This window comes from Syngnathus scovelli, chromosome 14, assembly GCF_024217435.2.
Source record: "Syngnathus scovelli strain Florida chromosome 14, RoL_Ssco_1.2, whole genome shotgun sequence".
Classification (NCBI taxonomy): domain Eukaryota; kingdom Metazoa; phylum Chordata; class Actinopteri; order Syngnathiformes; family Syngnathidae; genus Syngnathus; species Syngnathus scovelli.
In genome coordinates this window covers 7762741-7787669 of record NC_090860.1, presented here as the reverse complement: position 1 = coordinate 7787669, position 24929 = coordinate 7762741, and the positions used below count along the sequence as shown (strand labels likewise).

Below are 24929 nucleotides of genomic sequence, written 5' to 3'. Positions count from 1 at the left end.
CACTGTATCTTTAACTGAGACTCCGCCCCCTTGGTTGCTAACATCTGCGCTGCCGTCTATCAGCGCTTCTACAACAACAATGAACGCCTTTGGTGATTCCAATAAAAAACACGCCAGTGTCTCAATAGATCTTCTTAAATTTTATTGTTTTTAATTGGAAATTGATGCTGCGAAACATTATTTGACGATCAGTGTGCTGGTAGGCTTTCAGATTTTTCAATATATCCTAGCTGAATGCTCGTTAGCTCGCTTCATGAACTCTTAGCTTAGGCCTTCGATCTTTGTATTTAATCAAGCATGGTGCTTGGCGGAAAGACCCTCCGGGCTCATTCGTCATTGTACAATCCCCCACTTTTTTGCAGCTTTTCTCTTATGGCTTGGATGATTATGTTTCCAGGCTCATGTTGTACAACGGCTTTGTGACGTAGCTCACTTCGTGAAATTCTAAGGGATGACTGTGCAGCAAGTGCGAATTACTATACAAGTTTGTAATAAGGTGTTTATTAGAGTTACAATTGGACTGCAGAGTGAGTTACTATATTGTGAACGTGTATTTCCGTAATAACGATTGATTGCTTGTGCTTGTTTAGACCACACCTTCGAGCAAAATACGATTCCTAATGTGCTACTTGCATGTTGACGTCAGCTACTTATATAGCATCATTTCATAGGTGCTACTCTGGTTGTTTTGACACTTTCCCCCTTCTCTAAACAGGTCTCATAGAAAGGAGAGAGGATCCCTTTTAGGAGTGAGCTGTTGGTGTGTGTCATGGCAGGTGGAAGGCGAGGGGCCAACCGCACGACTTACTGCAGACCCCCACTTGGCAGTGAACCAGGCTCAGTAAGCAATGGCAACCACTCCACCAGCTCCCCTGTTACCGGGGTTCGATCTCGCACAAGGTTGTTTGAATCCTTCGGTTGCAATATGTAAAAAAGCGTCAGGAGTCTAATCCATTTATCCCCCACTTGCAGGAGTGGTACGGGAGCTTGCATGTCTAGCCCTCCATTGGCTGCGCAGACTGTCGTGCCCTTGAAACACTGCAAGATCCCTGAGTTGCCTGGCGATCACAATGTCCTGTTTGAGCTCCATCTTTTCTTCTGCCACCTCATTGCCCTCTTTGTCCACTATGTCAACATCTACAAGACTGTGTGGTGGTACCCGCCATCACATCCTCCCTCACACACTTCACTAGTGAGTACCTGAACAGCGATGTGGATATTATTGTGATTCTCATGTGTGTTAAATCTAAAAGAATGAAATGTAAAAATTACCGTATTTTCCGGACTGTAAGGCGCACCGGATTATAAGGCGCACCTTCAATGAATGGCCCATTTTAAAACTTTGTCCTCATATAAGGCGCACCATTAATGCCTCATGTCAGATTTTTAATCCAAATCAGTCTCCATTTTATCTTTTTTATTGTAACTGCAGACACAACAAATTACTTTATAATCACAAAATAATGATCCATAGTCTTTTTGATTCATGATTCATAGTCTTCAGCGGGCCACTTATGATTGATTTCATGACACAATGCTTCGGGCCAGTTTAAATTTAGGAATTTGGTTCATATATAAGGCGCACCGGACTATTAGGCGCACTGTCGGCTTTTGAGAAAATTATAGGCTTTTAGGTGCGCCTTATAGTCCGGAAAATACGGTAAACTGGTGATCAAGAACTGCATGTGTTTTACAGAACTTCCACCTGATTGATTATAACATGCTCGTGTTCATAGTCATCATTCTGGCTCGGAGGTTAATCGGAGCAATCGTCAAAGAGGTGAGTACATTTATTTCCCCCCTTATTTAACGCTGCATTTGAGGAGTTTTGAGTACTCAAATAAAATGATAACTGATGTTGGAATTACTGTTTGACTTTGATACATAATGTGATAGAAACTTAATGTCCTCTTGCAGGCATCACAGAGTGGGAAGCTCTCATTTCCTCATTCCATCTTCTTAGTGACGGCAAGGTTTGCTGTGCTAACGCTAACAGGCTGGAGTCTGTGCCGCTCCCTCATTTATCTCTTCAGAACCTACTCTGTGCTAAGCCTGCTCTTCCTTTGCTACCCGTGAGTACCATCATGTCTACTTGGTTCAGGGAACTTTGGACCTTGAGCTACCGAGTACACTTGCATGGACACTTTGACATAGTTGACCTGGTATTTGTCCCCACACCACTCTGAGTTTATCTGATTACCAATGTGCTCTTCCTAAATCAAGGGCTAGTTATGTCACCAGATATGTAGCCGAATTAGCAACTGCAATCCTTTTGTTGTTTTTAATAAGCAGTTCTTGTTTGCCATCCAAATACTTGTTTTTTTCACGTTGCTGATTGTTCTTCTTATCTCTATCACATTACATTTACAACGACATTACCTCTGCTGACAAGACGCAATGCCTCGTTTTTTTTTTTTGACACATATTTAACACTGGGACAATTAAAAGTTTGAAAGTGAGTTTTCATTGACTATTACCTGTCTCATAGGCTCAATTTGGAATGATTAAAAAGTATTATTATTTAATTATTATTATCATTTCATTTTGTTGACATTTCGCCCTGCCTCACCGTTTACATACCATACATTCAATCCTAAGCACATTAGTTGCCCTTGTTAAAACAGTTTTGTCCATGAGTAAAATGTCACCTTACAATGAGTGTGCCCTTTTTGGAGGGAAACAATTTATTCAATTAATATATTGGTCCTGATTGGAGTCATTGGGTTTTAGCTGCCCACTTAACCCATAGTAATTGTTTATTGTACAACTCTAAAAACTATTCTTGTGCATCTTCTCTACCACAGATTCGGGATGTATATTCCATTTGTCCGGTTGAGCTGCGACTTGCGTCGTATAGGTGCCCTCTCCCCCATCGCCAGCATCGGCTCCAAGGAGCTTGGCGGCGTAGGCCGGGGTCGGGACTATCTGACGGTGCTCAAGGAAACCTGGAAGCAGCACACCAGTCAGCTGTACGGCGTCCAGGTTTTGCCAACTCATGCCTGCTGCCTTTCTCCAGACTTGATTCGCAAAGAGGTGGAGTTCCTCAAAATGGATTTTAACTGTAGAATGAAGGAGATGCTGCTCAGCTCCATGCTGAGTGCTTACTATGTGGCCTTTGTTCCCGTCTGGTTTGTCAAGGTGAGATATTAGAATATAATGAAAAATACTCCCCCCTGCACCTGACAAATGTTAAATGTAAGAAAAAACGTTTAAACCTGCTGTTTTTCTTGGACGTACCACTAGAGGAAGCCCCACGCATAGAATCACTGTCTTGGTTACCAGAGGATTAAGCCACACCTCATGGATTTTTTTCTCCTTTGTTTTGGTTTCCTGTTTAGAGCACACAATATGTAGACAAACGCTGGTCTTGCGAGCTATTCATCCTGGTGTCTGTCAGCACGTCGGTCATCCTCATGAGACACATTTTGCCACCTCGCTATTGCGACCTGCTCCACAAAGCTGCAGCTCATCTGGGCTGCTGGCAGAAAGTTGACCCGTCCCTCTGCTCCAATGTCCTCCAGCACATGTACGTAACACTCAACAGTTCAGAACTGCAGAGGCAACTCAGTTAAGGCCAATTGAGAACAATTTGAAATATCGCCTCTGTTGTGTTTGCTCTCAGGTGGACGGAAGAATACATGTGGCCACAGGGGGTCCTGGTCAAACATAATAAGAACGTCTACAAAGCGATGGGACACTACAACGTCGCAGTACCATCAGATGTGTCACATTATCGTTTCTATGTGAGTAGTACTAGAAGATAAAAAATAATAATAAATAAATACATGATGATTAGCCAAAGTGGCGAGTACACGCTGAGTATAGTGTGCTAGTTTTCGTCATCAATATTTAAGAGTTCCCATCATGGGCATGGAATTAAAATTAATTCCTCACAACTGACTGATTTTGTCTTTTCCACCTGCAGTTCTTTTTCAACAAGCCGCTACGAATATTGAACATCCTCATCATCCTGGAAGGCACCATGATTTTTTACCAGCTCTACTCGTTGATATGCTCCGACAAGTGGCATCAGACCATATCGCTGGCACTGATCCTCTTCAGTAACTATTATGCCTTCTTCAAGCTACTGAGAGACCGAATTGTCTTAGGCAAAGCGTACTCCTACTCAAACAGTCCATCAGAGCAGAAAGTCAGTTAAATTACTGTGCGTTCAAGACAAAGATGCTCAAGAGGTCTGTATTTTTTCTACAAATTGCATTTTGTGTCATGCTTTTGTTCTGATCTGTCATAATAAAAAGGAGATATTTTTGTATTACTTAAGATGTGGTCTGGTTGTAAATGTTTTCTGACCTTGAAGATTTTTTGTCCTAACATTTTTGCCACCCTGGATACCATCAGTTTCTGCAGTTAAATATTTCTATATAAATTTGAGATATGTAAGGTAGTTTTACTCCCGATTTTCTGTTTTCACATAACGAGGTCAAGGAAATAATAAGGGCGTCCACGTACCTGTCAGACATAGACCAGGGCGAACATATGTAATCGTGTACTGTCCCTTTAAGACTGCTGAAGGCTGCAACTGCGCAGAGCGTCGCTCGTCGCAGAGGCGATTTAACACAAACATTTCCACGGATGCATCGATTTTAAATATAACTTGGTTATATATTTCTACCCTCATAAATGAGGTGAATAACAAGGGCAAATTTGATGATGCAACCATTGCATCCCCTCGTGCGTAACTGATTCGGTAAGTGCCATTTGTCTCATCCGGAGACGATTTTTTCCGCATGCATGTAATCGGTGTATTTACAAACAAAAGACACCCAATTTCAGGCAAAAGATAGTTTTAAATTTGACTTTTCAAAGTGTAAATATTTGTATCCCAACGCAGATTTTTTTTCGTGTGTACTCGATGTTTAATCCATAAAATAACTGCCATTAGTATTGATTTAGATTATTCTAGAGATGAAGTGGCGACATTATCGTAATCCCATTTACGTGTCTAACTATAAAATTGCACTCCTTATTGTTTAGCCCACGCTAGCTATGGCTGCAGACATTTTACATAAATCTTATTTGAATATTTCTATTGCTTTTGTCCTGAAAATTGATTTTTCCCATCACACCGCTGGAAGTCTTCACATGAGGTCCATTTGAAAAGAGTTGTTGGCACTGCACTAGCGCAATCCACAATATATTATGTACAAAACAATTAGTCTTTTCAAACATAATGGTCACTTTTGATTTACACAGTAATGAGGACCAAATAGCGGAACAAAAACTATGTATATTGTAAAGTCATTTAAATACACGTAGTCTTCTACTTGGTGGTGGTTCTCAAACTGGAGGTCCAAAAAAATCTGTGTAATAAATTATGTTTCATCATTTTGATTTATGATCACGTGCATGGATATTTTTTTTGGCAGAGTTGAGACAAAATAATTATTTAAACAGGTATAAAATATTTTTTTTTAGTTAAAAAATATTGTTGGGAAAACATAGTCATCTTTTTTTTTTACAATAAAGGCATCTTTTCCAGAATAGTCATACATTGTCAAATATATAATTGCAAAATAATAGCCAATAAAATCACATGCATATCCACTAAAAAGGCTCACCAACTTTCTGCAGAGCCAATTGGTGAACGATGGAGGACAAGCGCAAGAAAAGGAGCCCCAAAGTGTCCCTCCCGCAGCCACCTCCTCCCCCTATCAACCCACGCAAGGTCTCTGTCCTACCTGCCAGCAAAAGTGCCACCTTCTCTCTCGGCCTGCCGCAGCCGCCCTCACCAAAAAACCGAGGGAAGTACAAAAGGTCTATTGGGGTGGTGGGACAACCCAAAGAGGTGTTCGCTGGAGTGGTGGCTCCACCCAAGAATACCAGGTAAATGTACTTGCATGCACTGAAATACCACTACGTCCCCAAATTGTCGTTGGTGGTGTTTCCTCTAGTGGTTCATAACAGAATTAAATCTTCACACTGGGCATATTGTTAAAGTAGCTTCACCTAAATTTAAAAAATCTTGCAGAGCATTTACTCAGTACAGTTCAGTTGTATTTAACTTTTAATTATAGTAGAATAGATTTGCATTCAATCATTTTGAATTATTTATTTACAAATATTTATTGCAAATCCAGACAGCGCTGCTGTCCTTCTATGGTACACTGTAAATGGCTGTATGATGTGTGTGCTTTCTAATTTTTTTTTTCTCTTGCAGGGCTCACAAAGACAAGCCCAAGGCCCCCCAGCCTGCAGGGCCCAGTAAAGTAGTGCAGTCGTCCCCCCTGCAGCACTCCTTTCTTACCGATGTGTCCGACGTGCGAGAAATGGAGGGAGGCCTCTTGAACCTCCTCAATGATTTCCACTCAGGAAAGCTGCAGGCTTTTGGTAAGCTGAATTTCAGCCATGTCTGCAGCTCATCTCACAGAAGAGATCTAATATCAGGGTCACTGCACCAGCTGAAAAGTTCCAAGTGAACTTTCACCGGTCACAATATTACATTTACTACCAGGCGACTGTGTGTTCTCTGTTGAACTATTTAAGGGATGCCAGAACGATTGAGACACGGCCGTGGGGCCTTATTGCAGAATTATGCGGAAGAAGGTCTCATATGTCTCTAAAATGGTTTTTACTTTTATACTCTCTTGGCTGCCTTCACAATAGAGTGCAGCTCTGCCTTGTTCATGTAACAATGTGTGACCCAATAATCTTCACTGGCGGAGCTAGAGGGGTCGTCGTCGGGGCACAGCCCCCTTCTAGGTGCCAGGCCAGATAATTGTATTTCCTTATTTTTACAGTATTTTCTTTCCACATTTGCACCCGTCCCCCCATATAGTGACTCTTCAGGATTTATTTTTGAAAAATTGTTGGAGTTTGTAAAAAATTATTTATTTGTTTTGTTTTGCGGGTTCCCTAAATTATCCTTGCCAAGAAAAAAATTCTAACTCCGCCAGTAACGGTCTTAACTAGTTTCAATTGTTAAATGTGAAAGGGTTTGACAACATAGAACCAAAAAAAGAGTCACAGTGACACAACGGCCAAGTTCAAGTCATCTTCCAAAGAGGCCTAATCTAACAATCTGTAGTGCTATTTTTACCCGTACGGAAAGATTTTCTGTCTCGTTGCGCAGAAGATGTGTATGTGACCATGGCTGTGTGTGTGGCGCAGGTAAGGTGTGCTCCTTCGAGCAACTGGAGCATGTGCGTGAGATGCAGGAGAAACTGGCACGACTTCACTTCAGCATGGACAGCCACGTGGAGGAGCTTTCCGAGGACCAGAGGAAGTGTGCTTCGGACCACAACTTGGAACACCTGCTTGGCAACGTAAGCACAAAAGTGAACAGTGAAAACAGTGATTTGTTCTTTCTAAGTCCTTTGTCAAAAGAGCCATAGTTTTTTTTTCCAAACAAACCACAGTTGAAGTTTTTATTGCGTGCTGTTATAGCATATACAACTCAATTTAAAAAAGGAGAGATGAAATACAAACTAAACAACTGGTTGCACAACCCTCTCTATTAACTGGGGATGTAACTGGGTTGAATGACTCACTCACATTCCAACTCAAGAATATTTCTTTTAATAGCTTTCAAATGATTTCAGTGATTTTAGTGTAATGTTTTATTGCACAGCATTTGCTGAAAGGTTGAGTGCCTAAATCATGCTCCAGAAAAATGTCAAACAAGAATGAGAACTAGGCTATTGATGTGGTTAATTAGCCCTCATGGAAAACTCATGAAATATTTAATCGGGCCAAAACAACATTCTAATCGTCCCTTTTGCCTCCCCCTGCTGGGAAGTGAGCTCAGTCCTTACGGCTGTGGCTGAGCTTGCCTTGATGGGCATTACATGGATGGATCGACACGCAAATGAGTTATGCAATACCGCATTACGGATCAGTGTCAGGTTCGGTTTTCACTTATGCACATCAAATTTTTCTTTTGTCTCTGCCCGTCATCTTGCAGCTGGAAGAGCTCAGCACATCCATGTATCCTTTTTCGTCGATTCAGGTGTAAAATAAACCCGAATGTTTGTGGTAGTCTTTAATGTGCGTGTTCAGACAAAAGCTCCACTTGGCTGAGAACCAAGACCTGCCCAAGACATCTGCTCCCTGACTAAGTGAGGTGTTGAGGCTGTAACATCCCAGCAGACGCGGCGGTTACCATGGACTTACTCCACACGGCTCCCATAGTAACACGGCGGACACATAAAAGGGCGGAATGTACTTTTCCTGTTAAGTCATTGAAGGTGACAAATGACAAACTTATTCTTAGCACAAGAAACAATCTGAAAGTAATTTATGATTCTATTGAGTCTATTTTTCAATTTAAAAACATTTCAAAAGCCTCGTGACTTTTTTAAGGACAAATGACACATTACCGTTGACCTACATTGTGGTTCAATCAGACACTTTATATATTTGCTAATATTTTGAACAGGATGGAATAAGATGTTACTGTAAGACAATCTTTACCTAAAGAACAAATGTGCAACTTGGTTGTTGGAATCCAGATTTCCAGTTATGACATAATGAGCCCTTCTAATTTCTCTGTACTGTCTTTGGGGTTTAATTAAGATGTGTATATTATAATGTGTCTTTATATAAGGATTCAAAATGGCAGCTACTTCAAGTTTAGGGAATGTACTAAGGGGTGAGATTTGCTTGATAAATGACAAGCAATTTCAAGTTATTGCTTGGCCCAACCAATTATTTTTTTGTTTCCTGTGACTCTATGAATAAACTCCTTTGGGATTGCCTCTTGGAATTGCAGTCAGCTTTCATTGTGAAAGGCAACATGACCAACATTTTTTTTTTACCTTCGTTTTGGACAACATAACTTGCAAAATCAGTATATCATGTCAAAAAACTCAGTAGGGTCAATTTAAAATGTGTGTAGAGTACTTGATACTCGATGGCCCCAAAAGCATTCTCTATCTACAATGGTATACAGTTTTATCATTACTGATTAATTTAAATTAGTTTAGATAAATTTAAATTAGTTTAGGTAAATGTAACTATCAAATGAAGTAGGCAATGAGCAATAGTATGGAAACAATGTGGACAAAGGCACAGGAACAAAGTTCAATTTACAGAAATAAAACACTTTATATATTTATATATCAATTTGTCCTTGTCATCATTTGCAAACAAGTTGAATATAATTTAATAGAAGATGTTAAAAGGCTACTTGAAGACTGGCACTACTGTGAATCCTCCATCCGTACCTTCTGTCTTTCAGGCAACAACGGTCGTACCCAAAACTCCTTTTCAATATTCTCGATGTAGGCGTCAATACACAGCTAACCGTTAACAGTGTGCCTAGTTCCAGAGAAATGATCATGCAAACAAACGCACGGGTCTGCAGCACATCAACAAGATTTAAAAGTTATACAACAGATAAAATTGCTAAAATGAACATCATACACCTAATGACTACAGCGGAAGCTAATACTGTGCAAATACATACATACCAGCTGTACAGAAGTATTTTGTACTATTGTAAATCTCATTTGATGACTCAGCAAAAAACAGCCACATAAAACATCATAAAAAATATTTTTGGACACCGCAAAAACACGATACAACTTTCCAATCCCTGTCTGTCCTTTTTTGTGCATTTAAATTTTACATTCTGCAAATGGCTCTGATTTGTCGCGTTCACCGAATGAAGTAAAGCGGTGACTGATTCGTGTGTGAATCTCGTGTTCATCATAATGAGCTACCTTGTCAATGTGCAAAGAGAGCAATGCTGTGTGGAAGCAGGACCTGGTGTTAGGATGTTGCAAATGTCCCGGCTTCTGTACCAGAGGAAGAAATATCACTGAGAAAAGAGTCAAAGTTCCTCATCTTCAAAGGCTTTGCTTTTCATTGGGATAAAAGTGCAGGCACTAAGAAATGTTGAACATCTCTGTCTTCAAGTAAGGTCAGTGTTGTGTCTGTATGTTCTCCTCCGACCGCTTTGCTTTTTATCTTTTGGATGCTTGCCTCAGAAACTCGTTTAAACCTTTGTGGACGTTGGCCGACTGGGATACGGCGCATTCGTTCAGGCTGGGCCCCATTAGGGTGTGAAGAGCTTGGCACAGGTTGGCGGTGGCGGCGCGCACGCTGCCGCCGTGCCCGTGAACGGTGCCGCTGTGGCCTGATGTGCTGAGAAGGTGCCACAGCAAGGGCAACACTTTCTGCTCCACCATTTGGGGCTTGCGAGGGTACAGCTCGCTCAGAAGATCTGGAAATACAAAGACTGGATGGTCAAAAAGGAGCAACATTCGAGCAAGTTCAGGTGTAAAATTACCGTGTTTTCCGGACTATAAGGCGCACCTAAAAACTGCGCCTTATATATGGACCAAATTCCGGCCCGCGAGCCAAATGCGGCCCGCGTCTAAATTTAAACTGGCCCAAAGCATTGTGTCATAAAATCAATCAAATGTGGCGCCCGCTGAAGACTATGAATCATGAAGACTATGGATCATTATTTTGTGATTATAAAGTAATTTGTTGCGTCTGAAGTTGAAATGGAGAATGATTTGATTTGGATTAAAACTCTGACATGAGGGAAAAAAAAAAAAAAACATGTATCAAGCCCGTATCAAGTATTATTGAAACCAGATGAGGTTTCGTGTAACTGGTGACACCGGACAACAGTTCCAGTTTCTCATGTGGCAGATTTATTTACCCACAACAGCTCTACTGTAATGTATATCCTTCCATTTTCTATGTCAGAATGAATACGGAAAAGTAAAACAACAACAAAACTAGCACACTTGTTTCAGATTTACCTTCAACCTTCTCAACAAGATCCACCTTGGCTCTGCCACTTGCAAACTGAGCCTTAGTGCAGAAAGGCTGAAGAAGGAGACTGTTATCTGCCAATAAGATCAAATGAAGTTGAATGAAGACGGTGAGCCAAATCAAACAATGAAAGACTTGTAGATTCATACCAAGGTTCAAGATAAGTGCATCAATGGTTCCAATAGCAGCAGAGTAGATGGCGTTGTTTTTAGAGTTAAGGTGATTGTCCACAATGGCCGGGATGAGAATGTTCACCACTTGAGACAAGTTATGTTTCATCAAGGGAATGATTTTCTGCAGCGACTCAAGAGCGGACTGGTTGACCTTGCTGTTGGCTTCCTGGAGCCTGTCTTTGAGCGCACCAAAAACCTAAAAACAAAGAGATCAAAAGTCTCTCTTGGTGGACAATCAGACGGTTAAATAGCTTTCTCCTTACCGGGAGCAGATTATGGATGACAACGTTGCGGTTGTGCTGGCAGTCAACCACGAGCTGGTCCATTCCCTTGATTCTCTCTCGGAAGTCCTTGGAGCCCAGCAGGGCTGTTATGTACTTGAGGTATTCATTCTTGTCCGTTATACTCCGCGTCTGAGATCTGTTGCTGTAATTACTGTTGGACATTCTGTAAAGGACACACAATCCATCATGTGATTCATTACTGTCAGCCGAGCCTTTCATGATACACTATAAATATGTACAAAACGTCTTTATCTTCATTGATGTACATCGTTTTGGTCAGTCCTATGTTTGTGGTCGTCATTACCACTTTTAGTAGTACTTTTGTCCTGACAGTGTATTTATGTGCAATTTATTTTTTTTTGTACCGTATTTTTTGCACCATAAGGCGCTTCGGGTTAAAAGGCGCAGACTCAATTCCGGGGGTTTTTCTGTACTTAATCCACGCATAGGGCGCACCGCATTAAAGGGCGCATGACTTACGCTAAAAAAGGAAAACGTCACAGGAACAAGAGTGAGTTCAGTTGTACTTTATTCTACTATTTAATTATTTAATTGATATTAATATGCAAATCCAAGTCCTCATCTTCTGTATCCAAATTAAACAGTTGGCCATTAAACATGACAAGTTCCCTCTTGTCTCGTCTCGTAAGCATATCTCTTTGTCGATGCCATTTTCGAGGGTCCTAATGCTTTCCACAAACGATAGTATGAATTTATCAATGGTGGCGGAGGTACATACTCTACGTGTTACGTACAATCCTGATTTTCTGCTTTGATCTACGTGAAACGTAATTTTCTTTGATTGGTTTATCGAGTCTACATATTACGCCAGTATATTACGTCTCTGTGTGGCGGAAGCTACACAAAACAACTTAAGAGGTTTTGGAATTCGGTCAAGGTGCACCTTATTAAAATGCACACATTTGTTTTTTGAGAAAATTAAGTGCGCCTTATGGTGCGGCAAATACGGTACTTGGTTGTAGCAACACACGCATACCTGACGTTGTGGTAGAGTGGCTCTCTGGTGAGAGACAAGGCTCGGACCGTACCGCTGCCTCGGAGGGAGCCTCGGCCCCTGGCTGACTGGCTGTCCTGAGGCATCTTGCCGAGCCCCTTACACCCCCCAATAAATATAGTTAAGATTCAAATTAAACACAGCACTGCTGTTTTAAAGGTGTGGTGTTTTGTACCTTGGTCTTGAGAATGAAGATGGTGTCCATGATAGGTTGCAGGTCTTTGGAGGGGACCGTTCTTTCCAGGATCTTCTCAAAGTCTGGGTGGCACGACAGGGACAGCAGCATTCGGCGGCCATGGTACCTAAAGTTTAATTTTTTGTCAATTCCAGACCTTCAGACAAGTACATGGATTTTCAGGCAAGAAAGACTGGGAAAGTCATCTATAATTTTCCTTCTATTCTGCTACTCTTTTGCTCTCTCTGGTCCAGTGACTACTACATCATCTCAGTTCAGTATGTTCACAAACTACAAGTCTTTGTGTGCCTAAGCAGTCCCAAAAGTCAGAAGGCATACCTTGCTTCCTGTGAGGAGTCCTGTGACAGCTTGGTGACTGCAGGTAAGATTCTTTCAGTTAGATCCTTAGTTCCAGAAAGGAGGCGAGTGGCTCCGACCTTTTCCACCAAATCTGCCAAGTGTTGGGCAGTGCACTTCCTTACAAGTGGATTGAGATGACTAGCAAAAAGCAAAAGCAAATTGATGATCCCAATTCCAGGTTCTGAGTAACGGCATATTGCTGTGTGCTAAAAGGATACTGACCTAAGTCCTCCAGAGAGTAGCGCATGAATGCCTCGTGTTGGAGTGCAATGCCATACCATGTTGTCTAATGCACCATCAACAGCATCCCTCATAAAAGCTTGGCTCACTCCCACCTTGGGCAGCAAGGCTTTAACGGTCTCATCCAGATCCTGGTCCATTGCCTTCTCTAGGTGCATGTAAAAGTCACCCAGTGTATACACGGCAGTCCTGGACACGACTGACCTCAGGTTATTCACCTGAAAAAGATTTTCATACTCATGGAACAGCCCCTAAATGTGGTACATTTTGGATTTTAAATCTGTTAAAATGTTAGTTAAAATAGCCCTTATATAGTTGGTTAGTTATGAGCCTCAAAGGGATGATTACAATTTCCTAAATACTGTACAAACAGATCAGAGATGCATAGACCTATGATCCCATTGTCAGTACGTGAGGTACAACCTCTTCAATGAGAAACAGGCAGACATCCCGAAGCCTGCCTTGAAGTGTGTCAGCGTGGTACCGGGCCAGAGTGCGTAGAACTGTAAGACCTTCAAGCTTCTTTTCCCTGAAAAGCAGGACAGTAGCAGAAAGCATTTGAACATTGTTAGCAATGTTTAAAAGAACCTTTGTTATTCAATGTGATGTCCAGTAAACAAATGCATAGAAATTTACAGGTGGGATTTGAGACAATAAATAGGATTCTTTACTCCCATGAACTTGAGTTATGGGATGGATTTTTATCTGAAGCTGTGTTGCTCACCACTTTGTTGAACTCAGCAGGTCGAAGCTCTGCATCAGCGCCACGTCGGGTTTGGAAAAAGGACGCAGTTTTGGTGACGGAGAGACACATTGCTTCTGGTCCACAGTAACGGGGGACAGCTCATCTGAAAAGGCCCACAAAGACATCAAGACTTGCATTTTATGAGTTATCAAAACAAGCCACTGTTGCATAATTGACTTCAGAAAAATGCAATTTCCTCATGCTCCAATTGCTTTAATGGTCGAGCAAATGTGCCAAGTCCAGTTAAAGCGCTGCTTTTCTAAATGCATAATTACAAACCAATATATAAGGTGCAACAAAGACAAACTCGTTGGCCACAATAGCTAAAGCGCCACATCTAATGGGATTCAATACAATTTGTTGAATCACATGAAAATTCTGCTGCAGATGGCCTTTACTCCTCAGTTGCCTGAGAAACAGTGAAAGGGTTCTTCTTAATTCAATGCTGTCCAACACGTCTCCTGTTAAAGTAGATTCATTGTTTGTGAACATGAAAATATAGCTGAGACTAAATAGTGTAAGAAAGCCAAAGATACTGCAGGCGTTCCGAATGCTGTGGATGTTTTTTTTTTGCATGTTAATACCCGACTCACCTGAGCTGTGGGACAATGAGGGCCGCGTTCTGCTGAGGCTATGTGCCCTCCTCATACGGAAAAGGTTGTTGGGTTTGGGAGTCATTGTGGGGGGACTTGGTTGATGGGGTGGAGTCAGGCACTTGACAGGGCTCTGGGGTCCATGTGGACTGACCGAACTGGTGAGGCTTAAAGGTGACCTGTCCAAGGGGAGGTCTTCCACACAAGAAGTGCTTGTACTACCATTCATATGTGGATCTAAAACAGAGATCATCATTGATATGACAAGAATACATAAAAATGTCAGCCTTCATAAAAAATAATGCTCATTTCTAATTGATACAATCATGCTGTCCAGAGATACCACACCTTTATTATTTATATTTTTTTCACTGGGTGAGTCAGAGAGCATCTGTCTGACCCGGTGCCGAATCTTGTCCCTTTGACTGGACTGGCCCTCAAGCTGATCCAGGTCCTGTGGCTGGATCTTATCTCGGATGAACCTCTATGGAAATACACATTAGGCACTGTTGTGACAAATGCAGATGTCTCGTCGTCATCTGAAAAATAGAGGCAAATGTTACCTCATCTGGATAGAAGTTGTCACGGCCCCGGTGATCACCGGAGATAACCGGGAAGCCTCCTAAGGGATCTGCGGTGGGTTTGGCCACTGAATCACCCTGCTCCAGTGACAAGGCCAAATCCGAACGAGGGGAGGACACTGCAGTACCAAACATGCCTAAGCCACATTAGCGGGACATTTGCAGATAAATTATGTGACCAACAACAAACAAAATTATTCTGTTGAGGAAAAAAAAGGCATAACTAATAATTGGGCACACCCACCTCTACCAATGACTCCCTCGGGCATGTCTGTGGCTGGCGAATTCCTCTTTTCATTGCTTCGGAGTCCTAAAAAAGCAAAAACAAAAACCTCAGTATAGCCCTGAAAACTGTCATTTCTTCGGTGGCTTACCTTTTGTACATTTGACATCACCTAACAATGGTTTGACCAATGGGGGAGAGGGTACTAATGCTTCTTCACTGGCTCTGAGCCCTCCATTGGAGTAAGTGACTCTCTGCCCAACAACCCCCGTCTCAGATGACAAGTCATTCCTCTGAGATAGTCCTTTCAGATACAAAATTTTAAAAAGGCATACGAATTTGAATACAAATCATAAAGCATAGGGGTCAAAGTCAAGGCCCAGGGCCAGATACGGCCCCCCACATCATTTTATGTGGCCCGCGAAGACAAATTGTGCATCGACTTCATGTGTCAATACTAAATTAAAAATTTAGTTCACTTTTTTAAAAATAGTTATTGCTAGCAATTTTTATTTCCATTCATAACAGTTTTAGACCTCTGAAGGAAAATATGACTATGATGCGGCCTGTGACAAAAATGAGTTTGACATCCCTAGGCTAAAGCATTAAAAATGATTCCTACCTGGAGGGTTGCTAAAGTCCATGGACACAGAAGACCTCAGGTTTGCAGAAGGCACTCTGCGAGGTTTCACTCCCGGGGAGGCCATGCTTCCGGAACTGTTGACGGGTGCGAAACGTTAGTTTAACTTGCATCCTCACAAATTCACAATTGCCACCTTGCTGAAATACAAAAATCATGTGCAATAAATTAATTGTAGGTGTTCTTTAAGCTTGTTTTTTTTTTTTTTTTAAGGGGTGGGGGTCTTAAAACCAAATATTGGTTTGCATAATTTTTGGGGCGCACTATTTTTTTTTAAATTGAAGCTTGCATTGATTTGTAATCACTGTAATCATAATAGTATTTAAATAAAACTTATCTACTCAAATGTGAAAATGAGTCCGCTACAATGAAAATGTTTTTGGGTCCAAAATATGAAATTTTAAAATGTCCTGTTGGTTGTTGAGCAGCAAAAATCAAATTGCATTTTGCTTGATTGTCTCTTTTCTGGAAAAATCAACTTTTAAAACGAATGGTCTGTTTTTCCAAAATGTCGGTACTTAAATTATCTTTAAATTCAAGCGCGACAGTACCTGTTTTTTAGCGTCACCTCAAATCCACCAGAATCTTTCGCAGTGAACCATGAATTAGGTTTTCTTTATAAACAATACCGTACGGCGTCCATTCAACAACCGCGGCAATTGTAAAAGGGTTGACGTGCGCATCCAGCGCTGGTTTCCGAGCGTCACCTTAATATTTGTGACGGGCTTCAAGGGAAAGTCTTTAAAAAAGCGCCCCCACGAAAGGTGACACACACTGTGGCGTCGATGACGTTTGACAAACGAGGCGACGGAGTTGACAACATGCCGTCATCGGCGCTAATCATATTTCCAAGGGTTATTTGTAGTTGTCGTTATGTCTACAGCAAGTATGTGAAGAGTCGACGGGTGACGACACACACGCTTTTTCGGATCACTTTTAGTATAGACAGCTCGACAGACGGCGTAAATGTTACTTGCTGGCTAATAATAACACGACGAACGCGGTAACAAAGACGTGCTTTGATTGTTAGGCATAAAAAAAAAGCAACTGCAGTGAACACTGCAATAAATGTGCATAGTATATATTGAGTATGAATCAATATGTATACAGTGATCCCTCGCTACTTCGCGTTTCGTTTATCGCGGCTTCACTACATCGAGGATTTTTTTTTTCCCAAACTAAAAAAAAAAAACATTTAAAAGTCAAAATAAAACTTCTAAATTGAGGAAACGTGTCTAACCTTTAGGACAATGTAATATTATTCCAGATGTTCGTTTACATTCCTTTAGAAGTCCGTTTCTGCGTGTTAGCACGATCGCGAATTAGCATATTTCCGCTAACTCGTTAGCCTGCCCAGTACTAATTGTTGGAGACTGTACTTCGCAGATTTCACTTATCGTGGGTGGTTTTTAGAACCAATTGTCCGCGATAAACGAGGGATTACTGTATTTTACTATCATCCGTATTTATGCCTGTGGTATTCATTGGTCAAATGTGACTGTATCTAGCAAAAAACCTTTTTGTTGAGCAACTGAGGTAATCTGAAACGCCTGTCATATTCATCGAACCATCTTTATGCTGTGCATTTTCCTCAGTTTCCAGATAACAGCCATCTGATGTAATAGAGAAAAGTGAAATGGAAGGGATAGCCAAGGCATTAAGAATAGCCTTATGCATGTTTTTTTTTTTTTTTTTTTTTGATTGGATAAGATCAAGATCCTTTTGAAATATCTAATACACAGGATACACCCTAGACTCGTCGGAACCAACCAATTGCATATCTTCAGGAATATTTAGAGACCTTTTTAAATTAATTATAATTATTAATGCTTAATGGTCAGCTGGCCATTACCCTGGAGGTGGAATTAAAAGTAAAATGGAAAAGAAGCAGTAAAAGAAAACAGAAAACAAAAACACTATCATTATCTCAACTTTACACTATTTACGAAAAACAGTTTAAAAAAAATCTGTATTTAAAACCAAGATAACTAAAGAGTCAACATACAGTAGGAACGATATGATGTTATTTCTTTTCAAACAAAATAAGATGATGAACACAGAAAATTATTAAAACCTTTTTTACTAATACAGTGGAACAAATGTAGAAAAATAGAAAATAACAGTGAACTACTTAAATAGATCACTCAGGAATAATAAATATACCAGCGGGAAAAAAATACCCCATAAAGAAATAATTCTTTATTATATGTGCCACAATTATTAGTATCACTGATATTTATACTTTGTACAACCCCCTTTTGCTAATGGAACATCAGCTAATCTGCAATATTTCACAAGATGGGAGAATAGTGAAAGAGGATCTTCAACGATTCCTCTTTGCTACCAAATTGGTGGTTGGGATTCACTGATTTGACTACTGAACAGCATGCATAGATCCTAGGCAACTGCGCCTCAACACAAATGCCATTTCAAATATAACTCTTTCCTCCCACAAGACCCCTGATTGACCTGGTCTTGCAAATCATGTGTTCAAATGAAGTGCAAAAGTGATGCAACCAGAAGTTGGATGCCTAATTACCTTTTGATGCCAAAGACACTGGAGGTGGTTGGACTCAAACTGGAAAGGCCACTTTCGCTGGTTGAGCTGGTAAGCGTGGAAGAGGTGTGCACCTCTTGACCGAGTGGTGACCTTATGGCAGAATCTTGGCTGTCCTGGTCCGTGTCTGAACTGCTTAGGCTCACTTTGGCCCTCTTCTTAGCAGCGCTGTTGCGCAACGAACGTAGCGAGTTCAACATCTGTGTGCACATCAGACGTTACAGACCCGGATCAAGACTAAGGGTGTACAGAATCATCAGAATACTGACAACACAATGCAACGCTGTTTACCTCCTGCACATCCAGAGGCTCCTCCTCTTCAGTATCATGTGTTGTGTTTGAGCCCACGGGCTCTAATTGAAGGTCCCTCTCTAGACCCTGATTCTGGGGGCTGCTGCGTGCACCGGGCCTCGGGTCATTGTTATAAAATTGCTCTCCGGAAGGAATGACTGGTGAGATGGAGAGGGACGTCCTGCTGCTGCTCAGGACTCGGCGGAATGACGATGTTGACGACGATGTTGATGAAGAACTCTTTAGGGAGGCACGGATTGGCCTCGGAGAGCATCTGGTAGGGAGGTCCCCTGCTGCGGGCGGAAAATGTATCATTGCAAAATCAAGACCAGGTAATTTCACATTGAGCTGACAAGCTAACTCTTGCCTTTGACTGCAGCGTCCCCTCCAAAGCTGGGCTCTCTCTGGTGAGGGCTGTTCTCCCGCTTGTTGGGCCAGGTATTCGACATAGAGAGGGATGTGTCGACATGGCGATGGGATAATGTTGGAGTGAGCACACCTCCTGGGAGTGCAGCCAGAGGGTAGGAAGGCAGCAGAAAGGAGCCCGGTATGGTGTGGTTGGACGGGAGAGAAAGTGTGCGCTCAACACTGCCGTTCCTTGAGAGCATGTGTCCTTTGGATAACGCTGGATAACACATTTTTTTTTACACATTAGGACATTCAAACTAAAAGTATAATACTGTAGTAAAGATAAGTTCCACATGTAATTAAATAACAAATACATATTTTGACAAAGGTTCCGTACCGCTATCCGACTCAGTGAAGTTCGTGGTTTTGAAGACGTCAGGGTCCAAGTTGAGGCTTCCGCTTCTTCTGAGCCGAGCTGGAAAGATTCTCTTGGATGTCTGGGGTGTCTGTGGTTCTGCGGAACCTTTGAACAAATTATTATGACTATTTTTTAATTCACAGCATTGTAGAATAGTCCAATGGCAAATAACAGGGCATGTAACCAGCCTGTCAACACAGGGCTGGAAAAGCCAAGCTGTAAAAGTGTGTTCTATTTTACCATTTAATTATTATTTGTGGCAAAATGTCACGTATGGTGAGTATCTCCCAGGTTCCCTTTCAGCACTTGACTCGTTTAACTCAAGACGCTAATCCAATTCCAAGCGGCTCTAATATGTGCCAGCTAACGTCGACCGTGACAAGCATTCAACTGTCCTTAGATTAGATTGACATAGATGGATTGGCACTTACTAAAAGTGGATATGTAGGTCTCTGGACTCAACTTTCTGGACAGCGGAATAACTTCTTCAATGGTCACCTGTGAAAAGACAGATGTTTTTGCATTAATTGCAAGAGGTGAGTAGTTATTGAGTGGAATTTGGCATACATTTTCCCCATTTGGCCACACCCAGGGAAGTTGACTACAGCCTCTTTTGGATAAAATGTGCATTTGAAGTAATGAGAGCTTTTTTGCATCTTTTAAGCTCACTCTTCATGAAAAGTTACTGCTCTGCCAGCCTGCTTTCTTGATTGCACTCCAGCACATATACGAGCTGTAAATAAGCAAGTCTAACCTCGTGATATGCTATTTGCCAAACACGCAATCACACATGCACGCACACCTATAAGTGGTGCTCTGCAATCATGGGGTTGCTGGGAAACAGACGCTGCGGTAAACACACGGTTTTTGAAATGAACACGAGCACTACAATACTGGCCAACAGTGCCTGGAACAGAATTTAGTCAATTAACACCTCCGGAAACAAAACACCCCCATCCTGATCTGTGAACATCATTAATAGAATGTGTTTGATAGCACTGCTGTTAGTTCCTTTGGCTTGGTATATACGTACAGTACATGTTGTGTAAAAGTGTTGTTGGAGCTAAAATAAGAAAATGAGTCACCAGCAAGTGCAGACCTGACAACCTATAGAAATTCACTTCCAGTCACAAGTGATTCCTTTTCTCTCTTTCCCACCGGTTTTACCTTTTGGAGGCGCCCTTTATCCATCCAATCACATGAATATGACAACTGAAGAGTGTGCATATAAATAGCTTAAAAAAATACATTGCTCCATCTTTTGATCAACTGTCGTTTTTTTCAAGTTTTTTCAACTGTTCTAATGTCTAAAAAAATTCCAAATGTATTTTTTATTTGATCAACACTATTCTAATGAATATCCTAATAGATATGTATTTAACAAATATAAATGACATACAAATAATTTAAAATTGTTTAGGTGTGAGTTATTATTCCAGTTTTGTACTGATACTCAAATGCTCCTTGAATCAGATTTTAAACTGCTCCAATATGTTGATAAGAGACTCAGAGAATAACAGCAAGCGTAGCGAGTAGTTTGACCTCACCTGCTCGGAGCACTTTCCATTTGGGGAGTGGCACTGATGGTTATTTTCAGCCACTGAGTAGTCCAACATCTCCCATGGTAGTTTATTCTTCCCTTTACCTGCGCTGACAATTCTCCTTTGGGAGGGAAGCTCGTCAGTGAGGGATCCTAAGCTGCCATAGCCATACGGTCGCTCATAGTCTGGTTCAGTTCGATGACTCCTTGCACTGTTAATCCGTCCTCCAGTCATCACCCAGTCAAGATCATCTCCTGAGCAACTGGCCTGTGTGGCGCAGTGCAGCCCTGATTTAGGCACTAACAAACCATACTCCACCACTCCCTCAGGTGAAAGTTTGGGGAGAACGTGTCTTGCACGTCTGGCCTGCACAGCTGCCATAAGACCCTCAGCGTCCTGTTTGAGCTCAACGTTGTCCACAGCTTTGGTGAGAGGCTGCTTTTTCCCTGTCTCGAGGCAGGAGTCAAAAACAGCAAACAGCTCAAGCGCAGCGTGGCGGACGTTCCTTTTGCTGTCTGCCAGAGATGGTGCAACTTCAAAACAAAGCTTGGGGATGTTGAACTCTTTCCTCGGATGAGTGAGCATAGCTGCAATAATGATGTTATGAACGTCCTCCCGGACTCTAGAATTCTTGTGTTTTAAATTACAAATTACAAGATCTAAAACTTGTTGCGGGGCCACATGTTTCATCATCAGACGAAACGTGTTCATGTATTCATTCCTGGCGATTGTACGAGTGTCGCCTAATGCCTTGACGGCCACCAAAGCTATCTGTTTGATATATTTGTGAATACTTGTGTCTAACCTCTCAATAAATATGTTTAGAACTTGTAAGGTGCCATACAATACTTTAAAATTACTGTCATCCAGAAGTCTGGGAAGAAAATTGATGAACTCCTCAATACTGTCAGAAGGAACCGATTTCAAGTCCACATCCGAGAGGACTCGCTTGAGTTCTTCCACCCCATTTGTGCGATTCTGATAATTCTTGGGGTCCAGAAGTTGCTGGTATAACTCCTTGGAGATTATTCCCCGTATCATTATTGATGATCTGACGGATGTGGTCAAACATGAGAAGAACCAAGGGCAATCTTGTGAGGATGATTATATTCCTCTTCCTTCCCTTTGGCATTCATTCTGAGTGGTTGATGGTGGGAAGCCACTTAACTGCGGAGAGAACAAATAAATCACCAATAACACAATATTTGGAAAATCATAGGCAGAGTGCCAAGAACTATTTAATCTGTCTTTCTTTCTATTAAGGGTATCCCCATTGGAGTTGCATCCATCACCACACTAAGATCTCAGCCTGGATTCGAACCCCAAACCACAACAATGAGGTACACAACACAATAAAAGAAATGCACAATGAAAAATTAATCCAAATAAAAAACATCATGGAGACAGACTCGTTGATGCAATCATCTTCCTGCACTGATTCACGATAGCATTAAAGGACACTTATCTTGGACATCCAACCACTTGTGGCTGTTTGTCATTCTGGAGCATGGCTCAGAATAATATATCCCGATCTACACAATTCCCTTCAAAATATTAAGTAACAGAAATGTCGACTGCGACAACCCTACGCATCGGAACGTTAACAGTGGCTACAGTGGATTTCGATCAAGCGACCCCCTACGACACTCTAAAGAAGACACAAACTCGATATATTGAGTTTTCTGATGTTAATAACATTGTGTACATTGTGCTAAGCTAGCTCACTACGCGGTTATATAATGCTGGATGACTTGAGCTAGCAAAGTTAAGGTAAAGCAAGAAGAAAACAAACCTTGTAGTGTCTCGCGTTTCTTACTTCGACAGCGTTCGTCGAGACTATTACAACGTTATGTCGGCCGTGTTTCCATGTCCGGTTGAAAAGCGGAGTGCTGATTCTCCAAGCGTGAACATTTTGGTCCTGTTTAGATGGCGTGTGTTGTGTTGAACGTTCGGAAGCTACAGAGGTATTTTCACCGACAGGCGCCCACGCACACACACACACAAGCACTCACATACACCACACAAGCGCACGACCGCACACACGAAAGCACCGGGAGGCAAAATGGCGTATCCAGGTCGCAAACTAAGCGCTTCCATGGTGACGCGAACCGCGGGATCGTGCACGCGCTGCCACCGCTACACCGACACAGGCGCACGTCGTTGGGAAGAGAAGGGAACGAAACGTCCGTATATACCATAACAAATATGCCACGCATGCGCTTTCAAGCCACTACATTGATTCAGAATTCGAACAAATCACTTCTCGAACCACCTTCTGGAACGGATTGTGGTCGAAAACCGAGGTTTGAATATATATATATATATATATATATATATATATATATATATATATATATATATATATATATATATATATATATATATATATATATATATATATATATATATATATATATATACATACTACCGTTCAAAAGTTTGGGGTCACCCAAACAATTTTGTGTTTTCCATGAAAAGTCACACTTATTCACCACCAAACGTTGTGAAATGAATAGAAAATAGAGTCAAGACATTGACAAGGTTAGAAATAATGATTTGTATTTGAAATAAGATTTTTTTTTACATCAAATTTTGCTTTCGTCAAAGAATCCTCTATTTGCAGCAATTACGGCATTGCAGACCTTTGGCATTCTAGCAGCTAGAATCTAGCTGTTAATTTGTCGAGGTAATCTGGAGAAATTGCATCCCACGCTTCCAGAAGCAGCTCCCACAAGTTGGATTGGTTGGATGGGCACTTCTTGCGTACGTCAAGCTGCTCCCACAACAGCTCAATGGGGTTCAGATCTGGAGCGTCACATTTATGGGGTCAATTAAACGCTCAAAAAGGCCAGAAAAAGAGAACTATATATATATATATATATATATATATATATATATATATATATATATATATATATATATATATATTCAAACCTCGGTTTTCGACCACAATCCGTGGTAAACATGCCCTTTCCCAACTTCTACTGCACGTGTTGCAGCCATGAAATTCTAAGTTAATCATTATTTGAAAAATAAAATAAAGTCTATGAGTTTGAGCATTAAGTATGGTGTCTTTGTAGTGTATTCAGTTGAATATAGATTGAAAAAGATGTTCAAATAATTGTATTTATTTTTACACAATTTCCCAGCTACAACCTAATCCGGGTTGTGTGTGTGTGACATTGTGTAAAAATAAATACAATACCACTTTGTTACATCACCTTTCCTTTTAATAATACTCAATAAACGTTTTTGAAGAGAGGAGACTAATTCTCTCAGCTTCTCATGTGGAATTCTTTCCCATTCTTGCTTGATGAACCGCTTCAGTTGTTCAACAGTCCGGGGTCTTCCCTGTCGTATTTTACGCTTCATAATGCGCCACACATTTTCAATGGGAGACAGGTCTGGACTGCAAACAGGCCAGGGGAGAACCCGGACTCTTACTTCGAAGCCACGCTGTTTTAACACGTGCAGAGTGTGGCTTGGCATTATCTTGCTGAAATAAGCAGCGGCGTCCATGAAAAAGACGTCGCTTGGATGGCAGCATATGATGCTCCAAAATCTGTATGTACTTTTCAGCATGTATGTTGCCGTATGGACCATAGATATTGAAATCCCTAAATTCCTTGCAATTTTGCTTTGAGAAATGGTCTTAAACTGTTCAACTATCTTCTCACGCAGTTGTGGACAAAGTGGTGAACCTCACCCCATCCTTGCTTGTGAATGACTGAGCATGTTTGGGGAGGCTCCTTTTATACCCAATCATGGTACCCACCTCTTCCCAATTAGCCTGATCACATGTGGGATGTTCTAAATAGGAGTTTGATGAGCTTTTCTTAGCATTCTCGGTATTTTTTGCCACCTTTCCCAACTTCTACTGGACGTGTTGCAAACATGAAATTCTAAGTTAATTATTATTTGGCAAAAAACAATTAAGTTTATCAGTTTGAACATTAAATATGTTGTCTTTGTAGTGTATTCAATTGAATATGGGTTGAG

At 41.3% G+C, this 24929-nt stretch overlaps 3 protein-coding genes across 7 annotated transcripts; 2 read left to right on the top strand and 1 right to left on the bottom strand.

Moving 5' to 3' along the window:
* On the top strand, positions 1-4281 carry tmem39b (transmembrane protein 39B). Its single transcript, XM_049741429.2, has 9 exons — positions 1-199; positions 716-900; positions 973-1192; positions 1697-1780; positions 1918-2072; positions 2805-3138; positions 3339-3526; positions 3623-3743; positions 3926-4281. The coding sequence occupies exons 2-9, from the start codon at positions 770-772 to the stop codon at positions 4157-4159; spliced, it is 1467 nt and encodes a 488-aa protein (XP_049597386.1). The 5' UTR covers positions 1-199; positions 716-769; the 3' UTR covers positions 4160-4281.
* A 239-nt stretch (positions 4282-4520) lies between these two features.
* Positions 4521-8722, top strand: ccdc28b (coiled-coil domain containing 28B). Its single transcript, XM_049740176.1, has 6 exons — positions 4521-4708; positions 5593-5844; positions 6179-6348; positions 7129-7283; positions 7922-7944; positions 8017-8722. Exons 2-6 carry the CDS (start codon positions 5609-5611, stop codon positions 8069-8071), a joined length of 639 nt encoding a protein of 212 aa, XP_049596133.1. The 5' UTR covers positions 4521-4708; positions 5593-5608; the 3' UTR covers positions 8072-8722.
* A 316-nt stretch (positions 8723-9038) lies between these two features.
* On the bottom strand, positions 9039-23124 carry LOC125980719 (TOG array regulator of axonemal microtubules protein 1). Of its 5 annotated transcripts, none has more exons than XM_049740171.2 (23): positions 22723-23124; positions 20937-22097; positions 19821-19887; positions 19369-19494; positions 18991-19248; positions 18624-18916; positions 18315-18532; positions 15758-15852; positions 15287-15439; positions 15157-15222; positions 14895-15049; positions 14680-14815; positions 14332-14568; positions 13718-13841; positions 13417-13522; positions 12976-13211; positions 12733-12891; positions 12394-12520; positions 12201-12316; positions 11183-11366; positions 10896-11115; positions 10734-10820; positions 9039-10183 (listed from the first exon to the last, which is right to left on the bottom strand). In XM_049740171.2, exons 2-23 carry the CDS (start codon positions 21969-21971, stop codon positions 9924-9926), a joined length of 4458 nt encoding a protein of 1485 aa, XP_049596128.1. In that variant the 5' UTR covers positions 21972-22097; positions 22723-23124; the 3' UTR covers positions 9039-9923. The 5 variants fall into 5 exon arrangements, with proteins under 5 accessions (XP_049596128.1, XP_049596130.1, XP_049596129.1 ...); XM_049740173.2 differs by having other exon boundaries at positions 14895-15031; XM_049740172.2 differs by having other exon boundaries at positions 18624-18913; positions 22723-23123.
* Between the last annotated feature and the right edge of the window lie 1805 nt (positions 23125-24929).

Coding starts and splice junctions, on each gene's coding strand:
- tmem39b (XM_049741429.2), top strand. CDS start 770: ATGGCAGGTGGAAGGCGAGGGGCCAACCGCACGACTTACTGCAGACCC. Junction 1,193..1,696: donor CTCCCTCACACACTTCACTA/GTGAGTACCTGA, acceptor TGTGTTTTACAG/AACTTCCACCTGATTGATTA. Junction 3,139..3,338: donor TTCCCGTCTGGTTTGTCAAG/GTGAGATATTAG, acceptor TTTCCTGTTTAG/AGCACACAATATGTAGACAA.
- LOC125980719 (XM_049740171.2), bottom strand. CDS start 21,971: ATGATACGGGGAATAATCTCCAAGGAGTTATACCAGCAACTTCTGGAC. Junction 12,521..12,732: donor GACTCCTCACAGGAAGCAAG/GTATGCCTTCTG, acceptor ATTAAACTTTAG/GTACCATGGCCGCCGAATGC. Junction 10,184..10,733: donor TCTTGTTGAGAAGGTTGAAG/GTAAATCTGAAA, acceptor TTGTATTTCCAG/ATCTTCTGAGCGAGCTGTAC.
- ccdc28b (XM_049740176.1), top strand. CDS start 5,609: ATGGAGGACAAGCGCAAGAAAAGGAGCCCCAAAGTGTCCCTCCCGCAG. Junction 6,349..7,128: donor AGGAAAGCTGCAGGCTTTTG/GTAAGCTGAATT, acceptor TGTGTGGCGCAG/GTAAGGTGTGCTCCTTCGAG. Junction 7,284..7,921: donor TGGAACACCTGCTTGGCAAC/GTAAGCACAAAA, acceptor GTCATCTTGCAG/CTGGAAGAGCTCAGCACATC.